This window comes from Macaca nemestrina, chromosome 4, assembly GCF_043159975.1.
Source record: "Macaca nemestrina isolate mMacNem1 chromosome 4, mMacNem.hap1, whole genome shotgun sequence".
Classification (NCBI taxonomy): domain Eukaryota; kingdom Metazoa; phylum Chordata; class Mammalia; order Primates; family Cercopithecidae; genus Macaca; species Macaca nemestrina.
The window spans coordinates 81,925,247-81,940,357 of NC_092128.1; the positions used below are offsets into that span (position 1 = coordinate 81,925,247).

Consider the following 15,111-nt stretch of genomic DNA (forward strand, 5'->3'; position numbering starts at 1 on the left):
TTGGACTGTATGCTCCATAAACACAAGTTTTGTCATTTTTCTTTTCAACTATATCTTCAAAGCCTAGGATGGTGTCTGGCATATAATAGAGTCTCCATAATTATTACGGAATGAATGAATGGGTAGAGATGCATGCCACATGCCACTGCCTGTATTCAGTGAATACTTACACCATGTCTTCTCATTTGTTTGAGAGAAGATGGTTTTCTCAGACTCTCAGCTTTAATTGTCTGCAATTCCCTCTATACTGTAGTATAAATATAGTTTGCCAGCAGTTATCACATTAGTGAAGCAATTGAGGAATGTTAGAACTAAGTCTTTTCATGTGGTAAATAACATTCTCATTACACCTGTCCTTGGATTGACCATTGATACTAGGTTTCCCGTATTTTTCAACTTCCTCCAACTATTCCTGGATGAAAGACAAAAGCTTCTGAAGTGTTTGTTGTTCTTATTTTTCACAGCCAAGTTCTAACAGGATGTTTTGGGAGATACATAGCAATAATCCAATTAGGCAAGCATTTGTTTCATTTTTTTTCCCCCAGAGGTCTTTGATGTACCTTTTCCCCCTACCTACTTATTAGCCTCAAAAATTGAATCTGGATATCTAATCAGAAAGACAATCAGTTCTCTGAACTTCCAAGTTTTCTAAGTCCACATGAGCTGCAAAAGTTTTGCTCATTATTTGTTAAGCACTGACCACTACAGACAGAAAAAGGACTTTATTTTTATTTTATTTTATTTTATTTTATTTTTAGCTGTTCCCACTAATGTTGCAGAAACATTTTTTTCAGTTTATTAAATTTAACTTCACGCAATTGCTTAAATGTAAGATAATTCCTTTTTGTTATTCCTTTGACACATCCAAAGTACAGTTTCACATTAGCAACAATGAGCCAGAGGGTTAAAAAAATTAAAATTATTTTGGAAGATAGGGACTTAGGCAGAAAAAAAGGTCCGTTCCAAAATGACAAATATTTAGCATCATTTTTACTTTTATTTATATAGAAGGACCCTCATTTATGATTGCTTTTTAAATTGGCCTTAAAATACATGATTAGGAGTAAACATTTTTGAGTTTTATTACTACATCAAAGATCTTGACTCTCAACTTCCAATCAATATTTTGTATCAGGCTGGGTGCGGTCACTCATGCCTGTAATCCCAGCGCTTTGGGGGACCGAGATGGGTGGATGGCTTGAGCCCAGGAGTTCAAGACCAGTCTTGGCAACATAGCAAGACCCTGTCTCTTCCAATAACAACAACAAAAAATTAGCCAGGTGTGGTGGCATGTGTTTATAGTCCCAGTTACTTGGGAGGCTGAGGTAGGAGGATTGCTTGAGCCTAGGAAGTCAAGGCTGTAGTGAGCTTATTTTGCCATTGCACTGGGCACATGCGAGACCCTGCCTCAAAAAAAAAAATAGTTTGAAGCATTAAAAATAAACAGCTTGAGGGCCATTTCAAAAAGATAACTAAGAAATATTTTTTGAATAAGTGCTGAGATTTCTTACTAATTTTACCAGTCCCCAATTCTGACAAATTAAAGACAGAAATAAGATCTTATAGACAAGATCTTGTGTTATTTGTTTAAACTTTTAATTCACAAAACACAGTGGACAGTATTTCTGTCTACTTATGTTGTTTCCATACTTTAGCAAATACCAACATGATACAACACATATCCTTGTATTATATTATTGTGCATGTTTTATATTATATATCACTTCTGTATTCACACATGCACACATGTATATATAATACACAAATCATTATCATCTGTCAATCTATTTCTAGACATTGGGGTCAGTTTTTAGAAGTGGAATTACTAGGTTAAAGGATATGTTTATTTATAATTAAAAATAGTATTACATTGCCCTTTATTGACTTGATTATCAATTAATACTACCTCAACTAGAAATAAAAAAGAATGATACTGTTTTCCTTATATACTTGATAAGATAGTGGATTGTCAAATTTCATTTTCCCCATCCATTGCGTCATTGTTTTAAATAACATTTCTTTAATTATAAATGCTCATGAGAATCTTTTTGGTAAGTTCAAAAGCTACTTATTATATTTTCTTCTTTGTTCTTTGGGCCCTCTTCCCATATCCTGACAGAACTTTCAATAGAGGTTTTTAGTCTTTTCTTGGTTTCCTTTTCCTAGCAAACTTTGTAAAATATGCAGGATCTGACTATTGTCAGTGGTAGGTATTGCTCTTAATACTTCCATACCAATGGACTGTGCCTACACTTGGTATTATCATTTAAGTAAGATAATGTACCAATTTATTGCTACATCTGCTTTCATTGTAAACCCATAATTACATTTAAATCTTTCTGGCTAGGAATTGTTGATTTTTGAAAGCCAATATGATGCCTATTCTGAAGAGAATCGTATCAAAGGCCTCTTTAGTTTTTATCACTGAACAAATGTTGCCATAATGTTTTTGCAGCATGCATTTATATCATGATCACTACTAGACATAGCTTCAGTCTATCATTGTAGGAGATATTTTAATTTGATTTTCCTATGGATTATTCCATATAGAGATTAGAATTCAAGAGCATACCAAAATCAATTTTAAGGGTCATTTATATAAGTCTCCAATTATAATCCTGTCCACTATACCTCCTTCTACAGCCAGGATACTTTTCTACTCGCCTTATTTTATAAACCATTTTTCCCCCCATAGATAGTAAGGTAGTGTCATCAGAAGAAAAGGCCTATACCCTTTGGGAAACAAATCGTACAACGTGATAAACATTAAAAACAACCCCCTGCCAGCAGACAAATATTGTAAACACGTGAACCTTTTATAAAGATAAATTGTGAAAGGGTACAGTTATACTTCAGCTGTCAGCATAGCTGCTGGAGGGTCACTGGGGATGTGTGACAGGATTCTCACTAAACTCACTGTGTTTATAAAAGACTGGGACACAGGTCCACGTTATCCACTAAGACGCTGACTTTCCCTCTGTAGTACTTTCTGGCTGACTCTGATTTTGAAATTCTTTTTACCTCTCAAGGAAATCAAGACATTGTTTTCGACAAGAAATGGATTTTAAATGGTCTATTAAAGAATTTACATGGTTGCTGAATGTCCTCTTCTATTGTTTCAAAGCAAATTAAGGGAATTTGGAAGCACTTTGAATTGTTACTCTATTCTGTTTTTTCCATTTTATTTTTGCTCTGAAGCACATAGTATATAATTTGATTATTACTAACATCGTAAAATCATTTAATGTTATTTAAGACTGAATAGTATAATCAGACTGCTTTTATATCCTGGATCAAAGGCTTTTTAGGAATTTGAAATTGTCCTTTGCTTAATTTTCCAGTATCCCAAGTGCTCTTGCCTACTCCCCCTGGAATAATTTCCCATTAATTTAATTCACTTAAATTACAATTGAGTGAAAACTACAATCGAATTATGTCTTTTACGGACCCTGTTTTCAATACAGTTTTATAAATTCCAGAGCCCACATCTTACTGGAGTATCCTTAGGTATTTAATGTCACTCCTCTATGATACCAGTCTCAGTTACTGTTTTTCTTTCTTCAACTGCTCTGTTACTGTTCTGTTCTTGTTAGCATTGTGCATTCTAAGTGTTTAGAGTAATATATATCTGGCTAGTGAAATCAATATAAGATATATTTATGAGAGTAGAGTACTGACAGCTTTAAGCTATGGATGAGTTAGTTGGTTTTTTAACCCTAGTGGCCACTTCATAATTAATCCGCTATTTATTATTATCTACTCTTTAGTCATAAACCTTGCACTTCACTAATTCTTTTGTTCATTTATTCACCCAAAAGGAAATCATAATTCTTACTGTGTGTTGGGTATTATTCCAGGCAAGAAACAAAATAAAGACCTGGTCTCTCTCATTGTGTGGGAGAGAGAAAAAACAACAGGAAGATATGTAATATCAGGTTCCATGAAGAAAACAAAAGAAGGTCAGGAAAATAGAGAGTGGTGGGATAGTCAAGGAAGGCTTCTCAGAGGGGTGGCATTTGAGCAGAGACTTGCATGAAGTGGGGGAGCAGCCATGCCTATATCAAGGGGAAGTTTCTAGGTAGAGGTAGTAAAAATGTCAAAGCTCTGAGGAGAATGTGTAGTTTAACAGAAGGTTGGGCTCCAGCTTTATCACTTCCAGCCACACTGTGCTCAAGGGTGAGCATGAGTGGGAATGTGCATGCATAGGGGCTAGCTAGGATAGAGAGAGAATATCCAGTTTCACAACAGGCAGGGGGACAGTGAGGTGGCCACAGCCATGGTGGCGGAACCCCTGCCTGAGATGACCAAAAAAAAAAAAAAAAAGATTGTGGGGAAATAGAATCCCCAAATTTATTTTTCCTTCTTTACAGAAAAGTTAAAATTTAGGGCCAGGTGCAGTGGGTCATGCCTCGCCAAGGTGGGCAGATTATGAGGTCAGGAGATGGAGACCATCCTGGCTAACACAGTGAAAACCCCTCGCTACTAAACGTACAAAATAATAGCCAGGTGTGGTGGCACACGCCTGCAGTCCTGGAGAGTGAGGTAGGAGAATCGCTTGAACCCGGGAGGCGGAGGTTGCAGTGAGCCAAGATTGTGCCACTGTACTCAAGCCTGGGCAACAGAATGAGACTCTGTCTCAAAAGATAATAAAATAAAAATTAGCTGATGGCCTAAAATTAACAACCATATTGGCATCATCATAATTGCCATTTGAAAATTATATGTAATAGAAGATCAAGTCCAAATAGCCAGACATATATGAAATGATGAAAAGCTGCTCAAATGTGCCACTAGTCAAGGAGATGAAAGCAATGAGAGGGATTGATGTTTTGATTAGCCTGGATTGGAACTTTGATAACTCTGATACTTTGGTAACTCTTATTGTTATCAAAAAGCCATGGGATTTGCCTTAGGTGTTGCCAAAGACAGGATGAAGGACATTTTATAGTGTCAGAAAACATAATAGGAAAAAAAAATGAAGCTGTTTCCTAATTGTATCTACTAAATTCACCCATTTCTCTCTCTCTCTCTCTCTCTCTCTCTCTCTCTCTCTCTCTCTCTCTCATATCTCACTCCCTACTATCATATTTATAATGTCACATGATCAAGGAGAAAAATATGAGAGGATACATATCAAATTGTTAAGTTAACTTGGCTGGGAGATGATATGGAAGAAGGTGAAAGGGGGAAAGGAAGTCACATAAAAGTACTGCAATATCAGAAAGCCTGACTACATTTATGCATTTTTGTATGTGTACAATATCTTTTCAGAGTAACTGACACTGATGGGGGGTATAAATTGAAGTGTGTGTGTTGTGGAATATATACAGACTTTAATGAAAGAATCACTAGGGACACAGAAGCAGCAAAAATAAAATGTAGACTAGTCATATTCATATTTGTGTTTGTAGGGCATAAATTGGAATTGCAAAATAAAAAACGAAGTTAGCTATTTGATTATGAAAGTCCAGATATCTAGAAAAAAATCTGTGTGATACTTTGAAAAATTTTTTCACCTAGTTTCACTTGTAATGAGTAATGCAGAAAATAAAAAGACTGGAAATTATCATTTTTCCATCAAGCATGTAGGCTAGCGACATGTTCTGAGTGGTTCTTCTTAGATGGTTCCCTACTTACTTATATTTTAGCAAATGGCTATTTCAGAAAATGTTTTCACTGCAAACTACCCCAGAAGTAACTTGTCTAAGTTGTGTGTCCCTTCCTGAATTTGTTAAGGCGTGAGCTTCTGCTTTGACTTTTAGGTCTGGTTTTTTGTAGGTAGACACAGGGACAAGAGTCAGCGAGGGGTGTGCCTTGTGACTGACTGGGTGGGAAGAGCTGTACTCTGTTGTAGAGTTTCCCCATCCTCTGCTGCTGCCATTTTTGAACTGACTGGAGACCAGGAGGTCTTTTGTCCATGATTCACCTGGTGGCCTCAGCCAACTTTCAAAGTAAAAGTTGCATTTCTTGAACTTTTCAAATTGGAGTTGTTATACGACCCAGGAAAGGGCAATACAGTAGGTAAAAGGATTTAGGTATTCACTGGAAAAAAACTTTAATCCATATTTAAGAAGCAATTGGTGCAAATCAAAACACGGATACACATGATTAGAATGAAAATGATTTCCGTATTTATGTTTGTCAGCAATATAGTTATTTACAAATAACCCATATGAAAATGTAAAAAAGCATATTACATCTTCACATGCCATCTGTATTGACTGAATAAAGCTTAGTGACATTATTTGCAAATCTGTAGTTAATTGTATATAGACATTTTGTGCGTTAAAAAGGAAATGTACATAATGTAAAATAAATTACATTACACAATTTACAAAGTAATATTAACAAAAATTCTTAGACAGCTGCCTCCTTATTTAAACAAAATAAATATTCAGGTAGTTAACATAAAATACACATTCAGGGAATAATAATTTATAGAAAGACATTGCAAATTTAATGAAGTTATATTTTACAATGATAGATACTGATCTCTTCAAATCTCTGTGATAGAAATGGAGAAAAAAGTACCAGAAAAGGAATCTAGATGTTTCCTTTCTAAAAATAAACACAAACAGATTTCTGAAAAATAGTTGGGAAAAGTTTACTGAGGGTAAAAGTAGGTAATCTAGAAACTATGGCTTAAAAATAGAATAAATCTACAAAACACAAGACTGACAATTATATTCTAAATAATATAGAGATTTTTGATCACTGAAAACATGACTCACACAAACTAAATCTCTTCATATACTGCCCACTTTTAAGATCTGACTTGGTAGAAACATACAAAAAAATGCAAAATTAACTGTTTAGCATTAGTTTTATTCATTTAATAATGTAGACATAACCATTTTTCAGTGTCCCTGCTAGATATAAGATTATCATAACACACTGCAAACCATCCTTTTTATAAAAGGATAACTACTTGCTTGGCTCACACACCAGTTTCTGATACCTGAAATCCTGTCCTGCAGCCAGGACCGCCTGAGGGCAGGACCAGGGGAGACTCTTATTCCCAGAACAGGCAGATGTAGTTCTCACAACTAAACTAGTCCCAGGAAAGATCACATTCCGACAAGATTCCTCACAGATTTGCTTAAGGACGACTGTTCTTTCAACACCCTCAATTTTCGAGCGGAAATAGAAGAACCCACACTTGAATTTGGTAATATTTTCATAAACAGGAGATCCCAGATCATTTGGGAATTGTGCTTCTCATGTACTGTTCAGACCCACGTCAGCTTTAGAACAGGCTCTCCCTTCTGTATGGTACTGAAAAGCACGGGCCTTCCTCACTGTCTTGTGGTGTGGAATATGAACAAAGACTTGAGATGGAGACCGGAGGATATGGGGTGATCTAAAGCAAGTGTAGGCATGGACATTTTTACAGAAAAGGGCTTTTTTTTTTTTTTTTTTTCCCCTACATGCCTTCCACATTTTTCCTTTTAGCTTTATTCATTTCTTTGACCAGTGGATTTGGTGTAAGTCAGGATGTTCACACTCTGAGTGAGTGACACTTAGATTCTAATAGGGAAGGACATATAGGAATTCTCTCTCTTTTTTTTAATTAAAAAATTGGGCATGTTTAGTGGGAAGTAGGTAAGAATAGCTGTTGAGAGTAGAAAGAGACCAAGCAAAGAAAATAATCAGAAAGAACCAAATATACAGGTTGTTGGGGGAGGTAAATAAATGTGTGAGAGGTCTATTCAATTCTTGTGAGAAGGAAGACATGAATGTATCTTGAAATGCCCAGGAACTTAACAGGGGTCTGATTAAGTTACAGTGACCACTGCCACCTACCTGAGGGTGGGGCAGGGAAAAATCAAACTCCTAATACCATGGCCTAAAGACATGTATATTACATAGGGGAAAATACTAACCCCCTCTAAAAACAAACCTAGAGTAAAAGTCAACAGGTTTCAGTGTTATCTTCACTCATTAGGCATTTTTCCCTTCTTTTGGATGTCTTAAGTACCTATGTATACAAAAGCCGTTACTAACTTTTGTTTTTTATAGTGCCTAGCAGAGTCTTACGTGTCAGTAAATATTTGCCTTGTTAGAAGTAATTTGTGCTTTGTTATAAGTAATTAAAACATGCTTTTATGCACTCTTTTTTAATTCACTTAAGCTACACTGTAGTGTCCTCAAAAAAGCCTTTGAATAAGATTACAGTCCATATATTGGATTAGGTATTGATGAATAAGCAAATCAGCCCCTTTCAAAAGAGATCAGTTAGTTCTATTCTACATGGTTTCTAGTGAAATAGTCCGGCAAACTCATATACTACTGTGTCAAACTTTTTCTGCTCTTTTTTAAAAAAACCAAACAGACCTTCATTCTAGGGAACAGCAGTTCTACATCTTTTTGGCCTCACAGACCACTTCGGTAAGGTTGAAAGTGTCAATAGAGAAATTACTACTATATTCCCCTCCCAAATTTTTAGAAGGAACAGGAAAAATAAGGTTTTGATGAAATTCCAATAAAATATTTAACTCATTGTCTTATGCCAGAAACAAAAATAAGGCCATTTTCATGTTATAAACATGAATATAGTAACCTTCCATTTGTCCAAAATAGCCAGATTGCTACATTCTCCTCTTTCCACCTTTCTAACAAGAGGTTATCCAGTATTTATTTATCCTAACAGTGATCTTCCAATATGTTCTCTATTAGGTCAAGTTGAACCTAATTTCCCCTCTCTCATGTAATTTTGTGTGTATATGTGTGTATACATATACACATACACACATATATATACATATATACACACATATGCTATAAAATCTAATCAATTTATGAATAAAATGTCTTGTATTTTTCATAACATTCTATAATTTTGATTTTCTAATTCTTATAGGTAGGATGATACTAATCTTTTCTGAATTAGTGACATTTTACAATATCTTCAGTATAGCTTTAGTAGGTATTCTATCCCACATTTAAAAATTATTTGGTGTTGCAACATTTTATAAGAGGGTTAGCTAAATTTTTCAAGTAACCATACTAGATTCTCTCTTAACCATTTTGGACAAATGGATTTTATTTTATTCAAAGAGATCAACTTTAGGATTATTTGGAAGATCCCTGAGTATATACATAGACAATCACAGTTTTAGAGTAACAATATTATTTTTTCTTCCTCTTTAATAAAACAGAAAATGGATTTTGTTTTTATGGTTTTAAATCCTTGATTTAAAGTAAAATTTTCATCTTCCTACCTGTTCTTTTTGAAATGATTTACATTTCCTAATATAGTGAATATTGAATAAGGAATTAGCGCTTACTGCATTTAGTTCTTATTGAATACATACAAATATTTTCATTTTGGGGACAACGACATCCTAACCTGATGTCTTTTGTAATCTTTGCAAACACTCTAATGAACAGCAGGGGGAGTTCATACTCCAGTATGAGGGTAAAATACCTTCTAATCCAAAACACTTTTACAGGAACACAGCTGTTTAAGATAAAATAGCATGTTATACTATTTTTCAAAGAACCTGAAAAGCTAGTGTCCTCCTCTCTCACAAAGGTTGTTGTAATAATGTTGCCTGAAAATGGTATTGCTTTTTAATGGCACCTTTTGAGTTTTCCTTTCATTTGCAAGAAGTCTGCTGAGTTAAATATTGTTCCACTGTGCCATTCCCAGGGCTACATCTGTAGAAAATATAGCTACTTTTGGTACAGTGGGAAATGTAATGACTGTAAAGTCTCACCTTTGAACATTGAACAGTCAGTGAGTAAATGAATGAAAACGAAAGATGACACTATGGAGAGTTAGCATTAAAAAACATCCAGACCAGGGGTCAGCAAAATATGACCTGCCAAGGTGCCCTACTTGCTGTTTCTGTAAGGAAAGTTATATGGGAAAGCAGTTATGTTCATTCTTTTATTTACTAAGATCTCATTAGCAGAATGGCAAAGTTGAGAAGTTGCAACGTAGACCTTTTGGAAAATATTTTCTGTATAGTCCTTTACAGAAAAAGTTTGCCACTCTTGGTCTAGATATGTAATGAAGTCTTGGGCAAGATACTTATTTCTCTTTTAAAATTTTAGTTTTGAAATCATGCATGGAAGAGATTGCTTCAAATTTTGCCAGTGAGAAAGGCAAAAGACTATGGATCTTGAAATACTGCCTGCAACACAGTCATTCAAGCTGAAACTAGGAAATCAAATTAGAGAGAAGGAAAAATCAACATATAATTTTGATTTCCTTTAGTTACAAAAGTCATTGATACATTATTTTCTCCATCTGCTCAAAATTAAAAAGACAACCAGTTCCTTTTTTTCTTTTTTCTTTTCTTAACAAAGATAACAAATATAAAAATCTAGTCATAAACAGCCTTCAAAGACCAATTACAAACCAACTAGAGGAATCCACCTTTAGAGAGTTAAGGGGTTAGGGACTTCAACACTTAAATTACCGCCATGTTGTCAGTTTCACAATGGCTGCAGTGATGAGGAAGTGTGTGTACAGCAGGTGTAATAGCTGATTTCATCTTGCTACCATCCAAACTGAACTTTTCTCTCTTCAGGATACAAGAACTTGCAAATGTCTTCATGACACTCTTGGCACAGATGTCTTCATCCCATATGAAAAGAGGCAGTTTCTATGGCAATACTGGTTAAGCGCCTATCATGCTGCACTAATATAGTGCAAAAATGTGCCTTCCATATAGCAAAAAAGATGCAGGCAACCAGTTTGAAAATCAGGGAAAGTAGAAATGTATTGTATTAACACAAGTAAATTAGTTTTCCAGACAATTACCACTATAAAATACTGAACTTGAGGACTCTTCCTTCTAAGACACTAGTACTTGTCCAGCATTCTTACTTTGGAGAGAGACAAGAATGAAGTCTTAAAAAAGAGGCTCCGTCTCTAAAATGCAGGTCAATAAAATCTACCATTGACCACCAAGATGCTGAATTTATTCAATGGATTTTCTGCTTAGCTTAGAGCTCATATGTTATGCATTGTTAAAATTGCTTATTAGCAAGTACATAATCTGACATAATGTGTATCATTCAACTGAGTACACATGTTAATTTGACTATAGTATTGTGGAGATCTTGGTAGAAACTCTTCATGCTAGGAAGTTTTATGGATTAACACTGCAGACAATCTTGTATCAGGCATCCTAACTGGCCAATTCCACCATTATTTTTTAGAGATGAAAGTGGTTTTTCAGTTGGTAGACTTCAGAAAAGATGACATAGAACTTTCAGAATGCGGCATGTATTCAGCTAAATCTCCTATAATTCTCATGGTTGATGGTCTCTATGTAAGTGGTACTGTCTGGAATATCTCCAGTGGCAGTATGATTTTCACTCTTGTCTTTATGATGCCCTTTTTAAAAATTAAAATATATTTTAATCCACACAGTTTGGATACATTTGTTGTGACCTCTGGACATCTATGAAGTCAGAAATCCAAGACTGGTTGTTGCCAGAAAAGTTATATGTTACATGTCAGCATCTCCATCATAGGCTAAGGTTAAAGGTTTCAGTCGGTTGTTTTGCCTCCTTTGGGGTTTCTTTGGCTTTTTGCTGTAAAACAATTCATTAAAATTAGGAGAAAGAAAATCAGTTTCTAATTGTAAATTTGATTGCTTTAAGCAAAAAAAAGTAAAAACAAATTGATAAACCAAAATTGCCTCATTGCCTGCATTGCCTAAAGTCTACCTTAGAATTTGATTTTCTGATCTCCTTGAATTTCAGTTTTTGCTTTGAATAAACTCTAAGTAAGCTTCAAATGTTTTACTATCCTACAAAAGATAAATTATCCAAGTGGGATTCTTTTAGTATTGACAACAGAAATAATATCATAGTGGGGTCATTTTCATTTGGTCAGAAATCTTTATAAATAATGCATAATTTATAAATAATGCATGTTTTAAAAGATAGTTGAATAAGATTAGGTATTACTGTAATATCTTCCTCCATTAGTAATTCAATATAAAAATCCACAGTTTGCCATAATCAGTACAAAGCAATATTCTCTTGAAAGTATGCAAGAGAACACACTCGAGAAGATGACCCACAGCAAGTTCTTGCTCATCTTTAGAAATGAAATGGTTCAGATTTGGTAGCTTTTAGCCCATCTAGGACTAAAGCCATGTTTATTTAGAAATTCATGTGAACACCAGATAGATGTAGAGAACTTATTTGAGACATTAGTTTGCTGTTTCTGTGTTACGATTAAGTATCTCTTTGGATTTTTAATTATTTAAACACTCACCAAGCTAGATAAATCATGGAGACAATAAAGATGAGTAACACAAATGCCCCAGCTGCTACGCCGTAAACCCAGGTCTTTAGTCTCCCATCTAAGAAGAAGAGATATTAGTTATTAATTTACATTAATCTGGTATACATGAGGCAGTCTTTAACGATGACCAATGATCAGTCACACATGACCAATTTCTTTCAAAACCCAAAAAGAATTATTGCTTCAGCACAGTTAATGATTAATGCAAAGCTGCTGTTATGGGTTAGATACTGCTTCATTAAAGAGAAATTATCAAGGAAAATTGAATTGAAAAGTTATAAATGTTTGACTTCAGATTTCAAGTTTCTTTGTCAAAACTTCAGCTGCCTTTCATCTCAATTTTACTTCAAACTCAATACATGTGTAATGCTATATAAACATTTTCTTCTGATTTTCAATCTATTTTGAGAATTGCAATGATAAGATGAAAAATGCAATTTTAAGAAAGTTTCTACAACCTCGAGTTAACGCAGATAGGTATTTAAACAAAAATTTTGTCATTTTTATTCCAGGTAAAATGAAAGTGAATATATTTAACATCTTATGGAATTAATAATCTTTTATCTAGTCTGCACTTACAATGTGTTTTAAAATTGGCTGACAATGTCATTTACAAAAACAACTAGTTTGGTTAACATATAAAAGGATCTATAAATTGTTTTCTACCTTTTCTGTTATATGGAATCAGACATAACAGGAACTTTTATAATTTGGGTTTCTGGTCTCATCTTCTTTGAACTCCTCAATTTTATGCTCTGAATAAACTTCAAGCACAAGATGTTATTAATGACATTGGCTGATTTAATTTGATCCTCACATCAACATATATTTTCTATTGCAATTAAATATTTGATCTTAGTGTTAAATTATAGATTGGGCAAAACTGACCTCACGTAGACTCTGGTTTATTCAATATTTGAAAGGCATCAAATGCGAATGGGTACTGTGGAATTTTTTCGCCTGGAGTTAGATCAAATTAGAAGTTCATTTGCTGGGAATAAACTCAATAAATATTCTAAATATCATTTCTTTCTAATCCTAAAGAATTTTTTTTTTTTTAATTTGAGTTCAGTTTAGAATCAAAAGAACCATTCCACGGTTGAGGTGCTCTACGTTGAGAGTTTCTTCAACAATTTTTTTGGGGTTTTTCAAAATCAAAGAATATCTAAGTTTTCAGAACATGTACCTTCTAAATATATTAAAATGTTCACTTTGGGGAAACTATATATAAAATTTAAAATAATGACAATAACAATCTTTTGGGGGAAAAAAAAGGACTGGTTTTGATCTGAGGAGATCTGCTTCAATTCTTAGTAAAGGTCAAAATTGCTACTGGTTGTCTGCTAGTCCATTGTCTTGAACACTAAGGGAAGAGTTTCCCATGCTTACACAGATGAGTCAGCTTTGCACAATAAATTGTACTATCAGCCAAATAAGCCAATTAAAGCAGGAATCATGTGATTAAAAGCAAATCTCCCAAACATTTAAAATATCTTAAAAATCCAACATTTATTCTCCAATAAGGTAAAGTATTCAGACTTAATGCACAGAAATGGAGATGTGCTAGCTATGCAGATTCCTTCCATCTTTTCTCATGTTTCTAATGGCATTTTAAAGTAGACTATGCCTGGCTCTGACTGGAGATTTCCTTTGCTTCATGGACTAGTAGTTCCTCCAGGGTATGAGAAAAAGTGGCATGATATTATTAGCTGCTTTATAAACCATGTAGCACATTTTCAAGCACCAGGTTAGTTCTAGGGATGAGCATATGATTAAATCCAACTGAGGGAAAGTGTGTAGAGTAGAGAATAGCATATCATGAGGTCTTCAAGCATTTTCCTGTATTGGCTTTGCATTTATTACCAGATACATTAAGAGCTGTCTGTGAATGTGAAAAAATATTTGAATCATCCCATCCAGAAGGGAAGGCTCCACTGTTGCCCCTGTGTATCTGGCACTAGTACAGATCTGAGTATTTGAGTATGCTGATTTTTAGGGCTGGTACAAACTGGTCCATCTACCACGTGCCCCCTGGCACAGAACTGCATTCCTGATGTTTTTATTTATGGGTCAAACTATTACTGTTCCTATGATCAAATTAAAAATTCTGGAATGCCTTTATAGTCTCCTTTATCCTAGTTCTGAACGACAACACATTTTTAAAAAATTCATGTTTCCATCTTTGTTCAATTTGAAATTAATTATACTTGTAATTTTTGGACTGGAATTGAACTGAATCATATTGATCCAAAATTTTTTTCTCAGAAGTAATTTCATTTCTCTGAACTTCAAACATGAGTTATTCTCCTTAATGATAGTAAAAAATTTAAGAATAGATGGCACTATCAGAATAAATGCATGTAGATAAAATAATCAATAGCTCATATAAAAATGCTTGCTCACTTTTTAATTCTTTGGCATTGCCTAAATGTATAACTAAAGGTTTCTACTTCAACACTAGTCTAGTCAGTTCACCTGGCCCAAATGGCTGCAGAAACCAGGTCCTTCCCCGTCCTGCTGGGTTACTGGAGGGTTGGGTTGGATGTACAGCCCGACTGGTTTTCACATCTCCTCTTTTGTCCTCCACGGTGGGTATTACCACCACGGGGATAAGTGTGCATTGCTCAAGGGTGCTGTTAGAAGACATGACTTCAGTGTACCCTTCTTCACAATGGCATGTTTTTGTCTGCAGGAGAACAAGAAGATTTACACTAGCCATGCAAGGAATCTTTGAAAGTCTAACAGACCGGACTTGAAGAGAAGGCTTTAAACAAGGTTTGTTTTGGGAATTACTATATGTAATTCCTGTGATATTTTTAACTACATAGAAACATACTTTT

At 34.6% G+C, this 15,111-nt stretch overlaps 1 protein-coding gene and 1 long non-coding RNA gene across 2 annotated transcripts in view; one reads left to right on the forward strand and one right to left on the reverse strand.

The window, feature by feature from the left end:
* Positions 1–15,111, forward strand: part of LOC105475598 (uncharacterized) — a 142,376-nt gene that overhangs the window by 93,919 nt on the left and 33,346 nt on the right. The window contains exon 2 of the long non-coding RNA XR_983491.3: positions 14,964–15,046. This is a non-coding gene — a long non-coding RNA (uncharacterized lncRNA). The remainder of the gene's footprint in view (positions 1–14,963; positions 15,047–15,111) is intronic.
* Positions 6,039–15,111, reverse strand: part of LOC105475597 (thrombospondin type 1 domain containing 7A) — a 501,118-nt gene continuing 492,045 nt past the window's right edge. Inside the window, exons 26-28 of the mRNA XM_011730984.2 lie at positions 14,747–14,957; positions 12,242–12,329; positions 6,039–11,550 (exon numbers count right to left, since the gene is read on the reverse strand). Coding sequence (XP_011729286.2) covers positions 11,466–11,550; positions 12,242–12,329; positions 14,747–14,957 — 384 coding nt within the window. The 3' untranslated portion in view covers positions 6,039–11,465. The remainder of the gene's footprint in view (positions 11,551–12,241; positions 12,330–14,746; positions 14,958–15,111) is intronic.